The sequence below is a fragment of the Myotis daubentonii genome, chromosome 17 (genome assembly GCF_963259705.1).
Source record: "Myotis daubentonii chromosome 17, mMyoDau2.1, whole genome shotgun sequence".
Lineage (NCBI taxonomy): Eukaryota > Metazoa > Chordata > Mammalia > Chiroptera > Vespertilionidae > Myotis > Myotis daubentonii.
This window is the reverse complement of record NC_081856.1, coordinates 24,346,829-24,361,522: the sequence shown is the minus strand read 5'-3', so window position 1 is coordinate 24,361,522 and position 14,694 is coordinate 24,346,829. Positions and strand designations below refer to the sequence as shown.

General features: G+C 38.8%; 1 protein-coding gene across 2 annotated transcripts in view; it reads right to left on the bottom strand.

Moving 5' to 3' along the window:
* Positions 1-3,548: 3,548 nt before the first annotated feature.
* TOX (thymocyte selection associated high mobility group box) overlaps positions 3,549-14,694 on the bottom strand; it is a 299,605-nt gene continuing 288,459 nt past the window's right edge. For both annotated transcript variants that reach the window (XM_059673126.1, XM_059673125.1), the window contains 3 exons: positions 12,632-13,018; positions 4,950-5,101; positions 3,549-4,567 (listed from right to left, as the gene is read on the bottom strand). In XM_059673126.1, the coding sequence (XP_059529109.1) occupies positions 4,531-4,567; positions 4,950-5,101; positions 12,632-13,018 (576 nt within the window). In that variant the 3' untranslated portion in view covers positions 3,549-4,530. The remainder of the gene's footprint in view (positions 4,568-4,949; positions 5,102-12,631; positions 13,019-14,694) is intronic.

Below are 14,694 nucleotides of genomic sequence, written 5' to 3'. Positions count from 1 at the left end.
CACCAAGTCACACGAACACTTGGCAATTACAAAAAATAAATAAAATAAAAAGTTGGCACCCTGCTCATCAGTGTTGGATTTAGCATTCCATAAACTCGCCTCCTGAAATTTCTCTCCTGCTATCAGCCCTCCCACTTGTCTAGCACCTTTTCTCTCCTTTGCTTCTTACTTTCTCGATGTGACTAGTGGGTATTATATCTTCTACTTTGTAACTCGAAACCCTTGTTCAATTATGTAGACTGAAAAAATAGGGCACAACTCATTTTGAAATTCTTTTTTTTCAATCTTTTTGTAACCTTAGATTTCTTAATGAAAATTTCCATTCTTCTTCACCTCCTAATGCTCATTGGCAATATTTAATTCCTTTTTGTATTGAAAGGGTTTTCAAATCACCAAAGAAACAGCACACAATTCCTATTGAGGATCATCTGTGATGTGTCATTGATCTTTGTAGATATCATCACATTTATTGTGTACCTGCTATGTGCTATGACATTTCAAATTGCTTTGAGGTACAGAAATTATTTTATTTTAGGGAAACAAAGAGTTTGTACTATTGGATGGCTCACATGAATTCACCCATTAGGTGACTCAGTATATGATATGTATTTTGGGTAAAATTTATGATGTGAATTCTGCACTTCGCCTCACCACTATTTCCATGTTCGATCATCAACAAAAGAAGTAAATTCCTCTGTTTCTATCATTACCTTAAAGTGAGAATTATGAATGGAATAAGAAAATGCAGATCAAATCCCCCTTCAACCCTGAACATTAAGAGAACATCTGTGTATAACAAATTCTTTCATGTTCTAGCAGAGAACCTATTTATTACAAATTTCCATTTTTTTTTCTATAACAAAGAAATAAGAATGTTTATTGGGATTTACTGGAATCTGGTAATTTAAAATATTCTTTGTTAGATTTTATGTAAATGTTTGGATTGATTTGAGGTGGGGCACCTTGTCAGCAACCATAACTGATTACTTTTTCCCCACACTATTTTCTCCTAGGATTTTGTCATCTTTATACACACAAGAGACAACTACAGGCACTTTCATATGGCTCCATCTAATCACCTTTCAAATAGGGGGGGGGGGGGGGCAACTTTTTTTCAAAAGGCGAGAGGTCCATGAAAAAAGAAAATTGGTTTTGATGGGCTTATTTTTAAATTTTAAATTCATAAATTAAAAATATCTCTTAGTAATGAATCCCAGTCAGGACACACTGTTCTTTGTAGTTATGGCTTTTGATGGATCGCTCACGTCCCATTCAGACAGGACTCTTTCCCTTTAAGGCAGCGGTTCTCAACCTTTCACAGGGGTCGCCTACGACCATCGGAAAACACATATATAATTACATATTGTTTTTGTGATTAATCACTATGCTTTAATTATGTTCAATTTGTAACAATGAAAATACATACTGCATATCAGATATTTACATTATGATTCATAACAGTAGCAAAATTACAGTTATGAAGTAGCAATGAAAATAATTTTATGGTTGGGGGTCACCACAACATAAGGAACTGTATTAAAGGTTTCACGGCATTAGGAAGGTTGAGAACCACTTCTTTAAGGCAACAAGATGAACACTATCACAGAGACCAACTTTTATCCTTAGCTATGTTCACTGACTTGGTTAACTAGGAGTCATTGACTAATTTTCCATTGTTAGCTCATTCGCATTTGAATGGGCCTTGGGCTTTTGGATTCCTCTTTCTTGTGTAAGGTAGAGACACAATTCAACCCTCTCCTACCCTTCCTCATGCATAGTTTTCTTTCTTCCTTTCAAGTGAGTTACAGTTTTGGTTTTGTTGAGTTGGTAAAGATAGTTTATATTCAGTATTATTGCCGAATTTCCCAGAATGACTTGATTTGAGGGGCAGGGGTCCTGCAGAGAATACTACAGGGCACCCCATTACTATTCCTTTGAGTTTCAAGCGACAAGCTGGCTTCTTTTCTAAAGTGGAGGATTTCTCAGGCAACACGTCACCGTACCAGGTTGCTGAGAGGACACTGTGCTTCAGGAACGACCATCTGTGGCCTTGGAGCCCGTGAACCCTTGCTGTGCCTGATGGCTTCTGCCACCAAGTGTATTTGCGATTTCTCCTCTACTGGGCCTGTCCTTTAGAGGCTGATGGATGTCCAGATAGAATACGGTCACACGTGGGAAGAATTTTTGTTTGTGATGTACTCTCTTTTATCTACATTGGTTTTGTACTTTTTTGTTTTTGTTTTTGGTATCGAGTGTGAACACTTTCTCTACCCTGGTTGCACACCTGTTCTAGAAACGCTGTCACGTGTAAACAACATTGTACTTTCCTGTACAAACCTCCTGTCACAGTCAAAGCTTGCTGTTCTCATCCCAGTAATTACCTACTCCGTTTAGACTTACTACAACCAAAAACTCCACTTTCTTATCATATAATAAATAAAAGACATTAGGTAATTAGTGGTGCTGGTATATTTCTGAAATACTAAACAGACAAACAATAAACTGTGAACTTAATCACATGAGTTCTTATACAGTCTCAAGACAGGAAAATTAGAGCTCTCAGCTACAGTCATTTTAATAATCACACTGGATCTGCATTATTTATTAGTTATTACATGCTCAAGTGATTCAAGGTTGTACAATGCCTAAAATCATTCCAAAGCAAGCATACCCTTTGTCTTTTTAATTCTGACTGGATTACACAATGCATATATTGGTATTTAGTTAAATCGTTAAGTTTAGTTCACACATTTCATGAAAGAAACATCAGCCATTCTCTTGATTTCCAACCAGACTAGCTTTTAAAAATACAATCCCCTGTAAGGGATTAATTTGCTAGTTCTTTTTGATATAAAAGCTATGCAAACCTTCAGCCAGATTCTCAATGTTTTTGGTTTCCTAGAAAATCGCTAGTACCCTCAGAATTCCATTGGAAGACCCAGGAATTCTGGAAAGACAAGTAGCTTGTAGAGACACAAAAGACGGTTAGAAACTCAATTTCTATCAGTATCTTTCAAATTTGATGTTTCCCCCCCTTTTATTCTGTTTGATTACTCACCTTTCATTTTCAGATCTATTCTTGACAGTATGCTTTCCCTCCCTTCCTCTCACCTCTGGCTCAATTCCTAAATGTTTCCTGGATTTAGTGAAAAGCATGCAGCTTGAGGAATTTTGGTTGATTTGACTTTAATTTTTCTAATTTTTTTTTGGAGGAGGGGGCTTTACAGAATTGACTATAACCAGCTGAGAACCAAGAAGCAACCCTTTCAGGTCAAGAACCTGTCCGTTTGGTCTTGGAGCTTGTGTGACTTGTAGGGCAATTTCTCTGTTAAATTGTGCGAAGAAAGAAAGTTCTTAAATATCATAGTTTTTCATTTGCATCAACCAACGAAATGTAAAAATAAGGATTAGTTACTTTCATTTGTTGCTAAATGAAAAGTAGGTTTGGCTTTATTCATGTCACCGTAAAAACTAAATAATAAAGTATTCACATCAAGCGTGAATTTTTTTTTTTTTGCCAGCAAAAGTTAAAACATCAAAGAAACCTCTTTCAAATACTAACAAATTTACTTACAAACACCTATATTTATTATTTCATAAATAGGCGCAACAGGTTCCATAAAAAAAGATTAAATACAGACACAGTATGGAGAAACAATAATACAGAGCCATATGTAAAGGTTATAATTTAGCTGTTTCCAATCTGTTTCTGCATCTAATAAAATACCAGGTAAGCATTTGGCAGTTTTATACATAAAAGGACTTAAATGACATTTACTAACCATTACACAAAAAGTGATACAAAAAGCAATTCTTCTGCAGTACAAAATAAATGTGTTTGCGCTTCCCTTAACATTAGTTTCTTTTTGTCTGATCAATGAGACAAAGCCAATTTGTTTTTAAATTAAAATCATTTGGGAATACGTGTTTTTTTTTTCAAATATTTTGAAAATATAGAACTATTAGTCAGTTGTTTTAAAAATGAAGTAAAAATATGAATGTTTGCCAATTTAACCCCTATTGTGAAATCAATAAACTGGAATGAGCCAGTTTCAAATTACAATTTAGCTACAAAAACATTCACATTTTATACTCTAGGAGAGTGTGACATAGATGCTATTTACAAACTTGCTATGACTGCTACATCAAGCCATTTAAAAAGTCTTTAGTAGTTTCATATAAACACCCATTATGAAAACCAATGGAAAATCCAGGACTTTTATCCGAGACATCTACAGTTGCTAAGGCAGTTACTATAGCGCAGCACTTCACAGCAAAAAACCAACATAAAATCTGAATGGTCCAAATTTCCTTCAGGGAAGAAGAAAAACAATGTCCAAAAAGGATTAAAAAAATAATAAAGAAGCATGACTATTTCTTCCAGAGTGGGTGACCCACAAGCTCAAATGGTCCTAAGTGCTTAGCAACTTGTATTTTCTAATAAAATGGAGAATTGCCTTGACTGTACAAAGCAACCCACGGTGAAGACTTCCCTGAATTCCTCAGCGGACAGAAGAGGCGTTCAGATTTTCAGGTAAGGTACAGTGCTTTGTCCCGCTGCATGCCCCTGTACGAAGAGGAAACAGACAAAGAATGTCTTGTTACACACAGGTAATCTCGCTGCAGGTGACCTCGGGGCATGTAAGCCTATCTATTTGCTCTGGCTTGAAGAATGAGGAAGCGTGTCCTAGGAACGTGCACTATTAGTTAACCTACATCTCCATCTCCAGCGAACGGGGATCTAAAGGCAGTTATTCTCGGTACGGCTAGTAGAGTGCTTACTCATTTCGGGCGCGGTGTCTTCTGCTTTCAGGAATGAGGGTACCATTCCAGATAATCTTTCAGAAAGCAGCAAGAAAAGATAGATCTTTGCATGGACGAGGGAGCAGGGCACGCTGGGCATGCAACGAGAGCTGCCCACCACCAGGTGGCGGTGAACGGCCGCTTACCCACTACTGCAGTAGTCGTTATTCCAGTCCACGGGCTGGGCGGCAGGGTTTCTGCACCCAGAACGCACGTACTCCATTGCTTGGGTGACCACTTGCGCAGCTGTGGATGTAGGGTTGATTATAGTCTGATAGTCCGGTGGAAGAGTAAATCCCTGAAAGGGAAAGCAGTCCACACATAAGGATCGAAGTGCCTTTGGAAGAAGAAATGCACCCAAATATGTAGCCACTGTTTGCAAACAATCAGGGCCTTCTTGCTTGTGTCTCTGCGAGGGCAAGCTTATCTGAAAGGGCGCAGGAAGCTTAAAACAAAGGTAGAAAAGAAATGCCTACATCCTCATGCGTATCTTTCCTTCATTTAACCATTTGTTAGAAAACCTTTAATTACACTCTTGAGCAGATAAATTGAATTAAAAAAAAAACCCAATTTAAAATACAGAGAAGCCAACTCAATCCAAACAAAGGGAAAAGACCCAAACCTCTCAAAGTTTATATTTTCTATCACCCTGAAGGATACATTAATAGTTAACTCCCAGAATATGCAACAGAATCTTTTTTGAAGGACTCAGGCAGCAGGTGGCTGAGTGTTTTACACCTATTCATATATTGTTCTCAAAACCCTTTTTCTTCATCCATTCACAAAGGGACCATCTGCCTCTTCTTTTATTTGTACTTTTTTTTCTCAGCTAAAAAATTTCAACCAAAGCTTTTTAACAGTTGTTGGACTAATATAGGGAAGATTCAAAACAACTTGCCATTGAAAAATACAGAGAAGGAAAAGTGTAAGACAGAGCAAATAATTTTAATTGAAAAGTCTATTAACTGGCAAACAATACTCAGACTTCAGGAAGATTCTTTTAATACACTGGTGTGGTGAAGTATTGACTTTTAATCCTTGCAAAGCTATTAAAAATTCAAGGACAGAATCTCTGAAGAATATATTTATATCTGGTAAATAAAAAGCATTATACACTACAATTTATTTTTAGCTTATCTGGTGAATTCAAGAGCAGCATAAGCAAGCTTTGCTGGAAATGACCAAAAAAGCAACTTAATTAATCTTGTGGTCGTCTCTTTCTATGGCCGATTTCATACATGGTTTTTAACCACTGAAAAAAAAAATCAAGATATTTTAAAATGAACCATTCTCCATTTAGTTGCAGGGAGCTTTTAAAGGCATAATATTGTTGAGTTCTTGCCTTTTTTTTTTTTTTAAACTCAGCAGAATGGTCAGAGAATTAATTTCTAACTAAAGATATTTCCTTAGACTTTTATCATGTGTGAATGTTCATTGGGACAGTCAATACCCTCTTCTACTCAAAGACACCTATCATCAAATGTCCTCAATTCTTGATATTGGATTTAAGATACTAATTTATTTTCTGTTTAAATGATAAAGACTTCAAGCCAATGTTCACACCAACTCCCATCAAAGCTGTGGATGAAAGACAAAACTTTGAAAAATTGGAAACAAATTATCGAAAAGTAGGGAATTCAGCCAGCCTGGTTATTTGACCTCACACAGACTAAAGGGAATAGAATGTTTCCTAAATGAACAACTGGTTTATGGGAAATACATTTGTTTATGTAGACACTACTTGCAGCTCAAGCTATAAGCATTTCCCAAAAGAGCAAGGCTGTGGGTCCCTGGTCCTTCCTCTCTCTCCAGAGCACTCCCCCATCTGTCTGGCTTCTGCGAAGTGTACTCCTTTCATTATGGTCCTATACTATTGTCTTGATGGAGCCATTGTCCAGCTTTCGGGACTTGTTCTCCTAGTGTCCAGTAGTGTGATGCTGGGCAAACAGCAGCAAAAAGCTCTCAGAATGAACAGCCTCCTGTTAACTTCCGTTTCAGCCCCTGCCTTAGGAGCTGGCCAGAGGGACTTGGGATTCAGAGCGCTTGCCTTGCTCACTGGATAGTCACAGGAGCACCCCATAGTAGTGGCTCAACAAACAATGTCTTCCAATGAATACAGTTTAACACAGAATATTTGAAGTTACTGTTGGAAGGCATGGGGAGTATAAATGAGTACATGCTAGGGCTTTCCTATCTTTTTAATGTAAAATTCTCCACATTGGATTTTAGCACAATCAACAAAATGTAACCTAAAAGTAAATGGATCTCAAAAACAGAGTAGTTGAAAACTATCTCGAATTAGTTAAAAGTATGGGAACATATGAAAAAGAAAAAATAAATAAAAACAAACCAAACCACTTCCATCCAACCCTGCACAATCAACAATAGAAACCACCATTGCTTTCCCCCCGCGAGCCCCCCAATCCAATGAAAATAGTTTCTCAAGGTTGGGAAGAGAACATCTGGAGAACATTAATTTTTAAGTTATTAGTTTAAAATTAAATGGGTAGCTTCAGTTTATAAAACCCAAATTAGCCCTGGCTGGGTAGCTCAGTTGGTTAGAGTGTTATCCTGATATGCCAAGGTTGTGAGTTCGATCCCTAGTCAGGGCATGTACAGGAAGCAACCAGTGGAGGCATGAATGGGTGGAACAACAAAATCAATGTCTCTCTCTCTTTTTTCCCTCCCTTCCTCTCTCTAAAAGTCAATAAAAATAAAACAAAATAAAATAAAACCAAAATTATGTGCTATCTACAAAGTTCAAAGATTTAAAATTCAGCTAACTTCAGTGCTTAAAGTTAAGATCCCTAATATGAAAACAAGAGAGGGCCTAGAAAAATGCAAGCAAAACCTGAAGTAAATCATTTTACTTGCTTTCAAATTAAAAAAAAAATAAAAAAAGAGGAAGCATTCTCCTGAACACTATATACAGAGATGCTGAGGTCAGACTTAGAGCTAAGAACATTTTTATTATTGATGTAAATATGAAACCACAATGATGATATAAATTTTTGAAAAATGTTGGCTTAGCAGTCTAATTAAACAAGACTGAATAGTTTGCATTTTAATGCTCAAGAGAAAAATCACCAACTGTTTTGTAGCATGCCTGGAATTTTAAATTTCATTTTCTGGTGCCAGATTGAAATAAAAATAGGAAACATGATAAAGATTAATTTGATGTCAGAAGGGACATTTGCTCTTTAATTAGATTTCTGTAGCCCTAGCAGTTTTGTTGTGCCACCATAGCAAGTCCTACAGAGCCTGCAGCACAACCAAACACTGATCCTCATATCCACACTTTACTGGGAACTAATTTCATTTCCTGCCTGTCTGGAGAGGTATTTTCACCAGGCATCAATGTGTTTGTCTTCACAACTGATTTATTCATCAATCTCAATGTGATTTTTTTTAAAACCTTTAAATTACACCCAAATCCTAAAGAAGCTGTTTATTACACAAGGAAATTGAAAATCTGTCTGTGTGATATCATACAAAGATTATTTTCTTAAGGTTATAAAGGAAGTTGACAGATATTAATGATTTTTTTTCTCTTGACCTCATTCGACAATACAGTGAACAGAAAAAAAGGAAGAAAACTGGACCAAAACAAGCTGGTCTATGGGTTTAGTGTATAAAATATTTCTCTAGGAAAAAAAAAAAAGAAACCATTATTCCTGGTGGACTATGCAATCATTCTGTAGGATACATTCGTTTTCAAAAGGATAATAAAATAGCCAAAGTAATACTGAAATGTGAGCCATTATTTAAAAATACAGTAGCTTTTTCTAACTTTCTCTCTTTCTTTTTCTTTGATGTGTGAATATGTGAACATGGCCCCCATGCCCAGGAAGCAAACACCTTTAGGATAAAGGTGCTTTGGTTGATGCATCGGACAGGTGTAATTACATCCACAAACTGGCTCCGTGACCACAGGCTAAGGACCAACTTTGATGACTTGGACACTGGCCCCTGTACCCTGTTGTGATTGTAATGAGTTGAGGGGCATCACGGGGTAATGGACTCTTGGATCCTGGTTTTAGGATTAACAACTTGTTGGGGAGGCCTGTCCGTTAACGTGGAGGACCGTACTCTGATGACCTGCCCATGAGTCTGATCTCAATCCCATCAGCCTCCCTTCATTCACTGGGCTCCCACAGGCCATCTTTCCATGTCCGGGACCAGCTACACTCCTCCTCAGAGTGGTCCTTCCAGTCTGGAACCTCTTCTCCTTCCTGCTCTCCTGGCATTCCTCCCACACCCTTCCTACCTTCAGGTCTCTGTGTCAGCCCTGGACGGGACCTTCCTTCTTCATTCCAGCCAAAGGCTCTGCCATCCCCACATGCACCTTGTAGTTTGCCCTCCTCTATTATTTTTTTCCATGAGACTTTACTAATTTATCTGTTTATTACCACCTGCTACCCATCCAACTCTGATGTGAGCTTCATGGGGGCAGAGGCCTCCTTACCTGTTCTCACTGATCATTCAATTTCCAGAGCCTACACAGTGTCTGGCACACGTTAGGGGTTCTATTCATCTTTTTGGAATAAATAAAAGTTTTAAAAACTTCCAGGGGAAAAACATTTAAAATAAATTAAAAAGACTTCCAGGGAAATAAGGTTCTGCAAACTACCCTATGATTTCTTCTAATGTTTAAACACTTTTAGAATTGATTTTTAAAAATGCTCTCATTTGTCCAACATTATTTTATGGACTACCCACTAGGATCAAGGCATTGTTAAAAGTGAGGCTAGTCACTAGTTTTCCAGTCCCACATTGGGTCCATGCCATTTTGTCTTCTCTTACTAATGTAAATTGAAACCAGGTCTTACCATTTTGGTAAGTACACGATTTGGGATACAGTAATAGAACTGACTTAAAGATTGATGAATAACCTACTCAATGTGATTCGTTCTATTTTTTCCTATTCAGATCTCTTGAATTTTCACATGTGGCCTTATGTAATTCTGAAATGTTGAAAACTAGTCAGGGTCATGACCAGCTCACCTAAGGTATTGAATATATATATATATATATATATATATATATATATATATATATACCCATTTCTAATTGGATAAATTAGAAAAAAGGTGTCCTTTCTGGATAGAGCTCTACTCCTCAACTTGTTCAGGGAATTGTGACTTCCATATTCTTTCCTCTGAGAAGAAACTGCCCTGTAGGACAGTACTGTGAGCAAAGAATGAGCCCCAAGCTGCCAGCAAGTCCCCTGAGGCAGGATTCAACCCACACAATGGAAGGTTGTATCTTTTAAACTATTAATCCTTCACAGAAACACTATTGGTTCCTTAAGATGCAAGGACACCCAGGAGGGTCCCTTTTATTGTAAGTGGTGTCTGATGGGAAGACTGGAAATTTGACCCTGTGAGCATCAGTTGCTGTCCACAAACACCACTGTGGACAAGGCAAGTGGTGGAAGTCGGCTTTCCCAAGTCTTCTTCCCTAGTGAGCCAACAACTAGTTTGTTGAGCATAGCTACGTAAGTTGTCAGAGCTTTATCAATATCCTTGGCTTAGAGACCAAGCAAGACATCCGCTCTGCTCTCCACAACCATGTTAATCTTAGAACTAACTAGAATTTAAAGACCCTCCAAAGTCTATTAAGACACAGATTTTCTAATGCAACACTGGTAATAGTCTATAAGAATGATTAAAAGTGAGAGGCAGCGGGTCTAGCAGTTAAGAATCCAGGCTCTGATGTCTGAATAGACTGTAGTGTGAATTCCAGCTCTTGACCTTATGGGCACATTATTCAACCCTGCCAACCTGACTTTCCTCACCTGTAAAATGAAGATAATGCTAGCAGTACCCACATTATAAATTTTCTGAAATTAAGGATAAGATAAGGGCCTATATTAGGGTTTGCTATTATCAGCTCTCAGAAATTCTGTCTATAAATACAATAATAAAAATGAATTTGAGAGTACTTATATTTAATTCCTCTTTCTGCTTCCTCTCCACCCTCTCACCGTCCAATGAGAAATTCCTCTACTAGGTGCATGCCCAGTAGAAGCCAAAAATGACACAGAAAAAAAGAAACACATGCATAATAGAAGCCAAAAGGGGAAATGCCTAATCTGAAAAGAAGACTGAACTGGGTAGGGGGAGGGCCCAACACAAGCCTGGAAAGTTCTAAAAAATAGATTGATTAGGAAAAGGGCCGAGCACAAGCCCATGAAAAGAAAAATCGATTGACTTAAAAAAAAAAAGCCCAAAATAATATAATCAAAATGTAACAAAGGTCTCTCTCTCTGTAAAACACACATTCCTTGCTCGCACATTCTCTCTAACAGTGTTGAGGGCCTAACAGCCTCTCCAGCTGAAGCATGAACTTTGAGAGCAGGGCTCCCAGTGCAGGCCCGGCAGCCACATGGACCCAAACGCAGGCCTCGGTACAACAACACAACACCAGAGCCAGCCGAAAACAGAGACTAAACTACCCAAATGGGAACAGAGACTAAACTAAACTCAACTTTCACATGGACTGAACCATTAACAGAATTTCTAATTCTAGACTTCATGAAGACAAGACTCGACTTCTTCCACAGCGTGATGGATGGAAATAAGACACTGGAACCTGGGAACAGTCTTTTATTTCTATCCCAATAAATCTTACCACTACACCTTATCCTCCCATACGAGGGCCCCCAAAATGCTTTTCTTGGGACTCCATAAAAGGACCCCATTTCCACCAGCAATACAACTATAGACTCAAATTCCATAAAGGCCTACATATCAATTCTTTTTTTCTTTTTTTAAAACTATATTTTTATTGATTTTAGAGAGGAAGGGAGCGGGCGAGTGAGATAGAAACATCAATGATGAGAGAGAATCACTGATCAGCTGCCTCCTGCATGCCCCTTACTGGGTATGTGCCTGACCGGGGAATCAAACCATGATCTCCTGATTCATAGTTTTATATTCAACCACTGAGCCACACTGGCTGGGCTAGATATCAATTCTATAGAAAGGCTATGTTTGCATATTTAACTCTGGCTCTGGAAACAATAGAGTAATTTATAGCAGTGAGATAAATTTGATATGTTTGTAGGTTTTACTTTGACCTATATTTTAAAACAAGTTTTTATGATTTTTTAAATGCTTTATGCCCAGTTTAGTTTACACCATTTGCTCCTCATTTTCAAATTTTAAAATAAAGCCAAACCCCAAAGGAAAACTTAATTTCAAAGAAAAGTTAAGATTGCACACAAATGGTTTCGATAATTGGGGTGTGGGCAGGGAGTTTTCCAAACCTCTTATATATTCTAATGTATGCAGAAGCCAGGTATCCATTTTAAAATAAAACTGGTTAAAACATTCATTTCTTAGGACTTTCAAGGTTGTATCCATTGATACTTCTGGCCATAAACAGTGTGCCTGATTTCATTTTACAGCATTTACTGGACTCAGCAGTCATGCCTACCATGAGTTCCTTATATCTGAGCAATAACGTAAAAAACAGTATGGAGGTCTCAATCCCAAAGAGATCTTTAGTAGCAGTGGGCATCTCAAAACAACAAATGTACTTTACTCAAGCAGACAACAAGGGCGATTAGAAGGTGAAGCAAAATGGACATCAGGAGAAGGAAACCAGTGATTATGAAAAGCAGCAGCTATCAATTATCGTGATTGTATAATGCTGCCCATACTCTTCACCTGTAAATTATATTTTTCAGAAAGCAGATATTTGTTGAATATCTTCAATTCTCTCTCCATTTAAATAGAAAACACATATCCCCCTCCTTGACTGAAGGACCCCCCCCCCGCCCCCCCAGCATTTCTGAAGGGGAGTCGAGAGCGCGAGCACGTACCTGCTGCATGGTGGGTGAGTGTAAGGCAGACTGGACCTGCATGGGGAGCTGGTTCCCAAGGGGCTGCTGCATGGTGAGTGGCTGGTGCTGCTGCATGTTGAGATGCTGGTGAAGAGGTGGGCTGATCTGGAGGGGAGGAGGGGGGGACACGGCCATGTTTGCTATAGACACAGTCACTGGCATTTGGTTATTCGGCTTGGGGGCTATGCTCCTGGGGAGACTGGGGTGCATGGCAGTTAGGTGAGGACTCATCCCTGGTTGTTGGTGATAGTGGGAACTTAGGTACAGAGCGGAGTGGGCCTGGCTGGGCCCGTGGAACACTGACGGCTTTGAACTGATCAGCTGAGGAGGTTGAGAGGTCTTCACATCAACAGGTTCGCTGTAGCTCTGTTGGCGAAACAAGCAAGAGCGGAGTTAAGAGACTGACCCACACAGTGTGATTCCTGTTGACAAGATGTTCTGTGAGTTTATACACGAACTTCCATGTGACTCAACACCCATTGCTCTTCTTTTTTTGTTTTGTTTGGTTTTTGTTTTGTTAATCCTTACACAAGGATATTTTTCCATTGATTTTTTAGGAAGAGTGGAAGGGAGAGAGAGAGACACATCAATGGTTGCCTCCCACAGTGCCCTGACCAGGACAGGGGATGGAGCCTGCAACTGAGGAGGTAAATGCCCTTGACCAGAATCGAACCCAGGATCCTTCAGTCCACAGGCTGATTGATGCTCTATCCACTGAGCCAAACCGACAAAGGCCCCATTACTATTCTTGACCCTCTTACCTAAGAACTCTGCCACCATTATTTGCAAGGAGGTTCTGATATAAAATCTAAAACCATCTATGATGACTGTTTTCTTTGTATAAATGCTAAGCCTGAATTTGGTGGCTTTTCTCATCCTCCAAATAAAGAGAAAAAGATCAGGGTGGGATGGATGCCATCATTGTCCTAATAGGAAATGCATGCGTAGCCCACTTTGAAAGTAATTCAGTGTTGGGAGTTCTTCTATTGATTATCTGTTTAGTTTTGTCTTTTTTCTTTTTGTGTTCTCAAAGAGCCTTGGCCTAGATATTTGCACAAAGAAATCAAAGCCGGTTGATGGAAATGGATATGGAAGCAACGAGTTCTAAAATACCTTTCAGAAGTCATATAAAGCCACATTAATATATCTTCAAAGTAACCATAGAACTCATCTTGGTTTTTAAAGAAGTTGATGATGAATTGTCCCCCATAATGAACTGGATAAAAATAATCTCTCTTAGAAATTTTAGACTCCATCATAAATGAATATAATTTTGCCCTAATTTTTTTTCATACCTTCATAGGGTCATTTCCTAATAATCTTTTAATTGGCTGAAAAAGGAGGCATATCAGTGGAAGCTGAAAAGAATCAAGAGTCAGCCCTGAGGCATTTCTTTTTGGGCGTGAACCCACCTCCTACTTTGGCTGAGAGGAAGAGGCTGATATAACAAATGGTGAAAGGTGAAACCAGCTGGAGAAAGAAAATGCTAAAATGTCCTTCTGGGGAAAAAACAAGGTCTTGATGATGCATCGATGCCCTTATCCTGCGACCTCCGTGTCACGCTTACACATTTTGTAAGTCAGAATGAGTTTCTTGTTCCTCCCAGCAATGGAGGGTCCTTCTGAGTTCCTCCTGCTCTGTGTGGTTCCGTCAACTGACAGGTACACTAGGCAGACTGGTTCATCGCATGTGGTGATATGGAACTCAATGTGGGAGCATCATGTAGGCCTACAACATTGCTAGCAGCACAACTCATTTCCCCTCAATAAGGCAGGGAAATTAAATAAAACCACAGTAAGAATGACGTTGCATGTGTGTGCTGACTCGAGGAGGGTAGGCTGGTTAAATGAACTACCTCCCCACATAGTGTTTCTACAGGAAGGACATGAACAACATGTGTAAAAACATGCCCAACATGGAAATGTGAGGTCCTATGATACTGAATACTCCATGCAGTCTATAGTAAGGTGTATCCAAAGGATTCAAGTCCCTCCAAAGAATCCTCTCATTGTTTCTCTCTGTCCATGTTGATGCAGACTTCC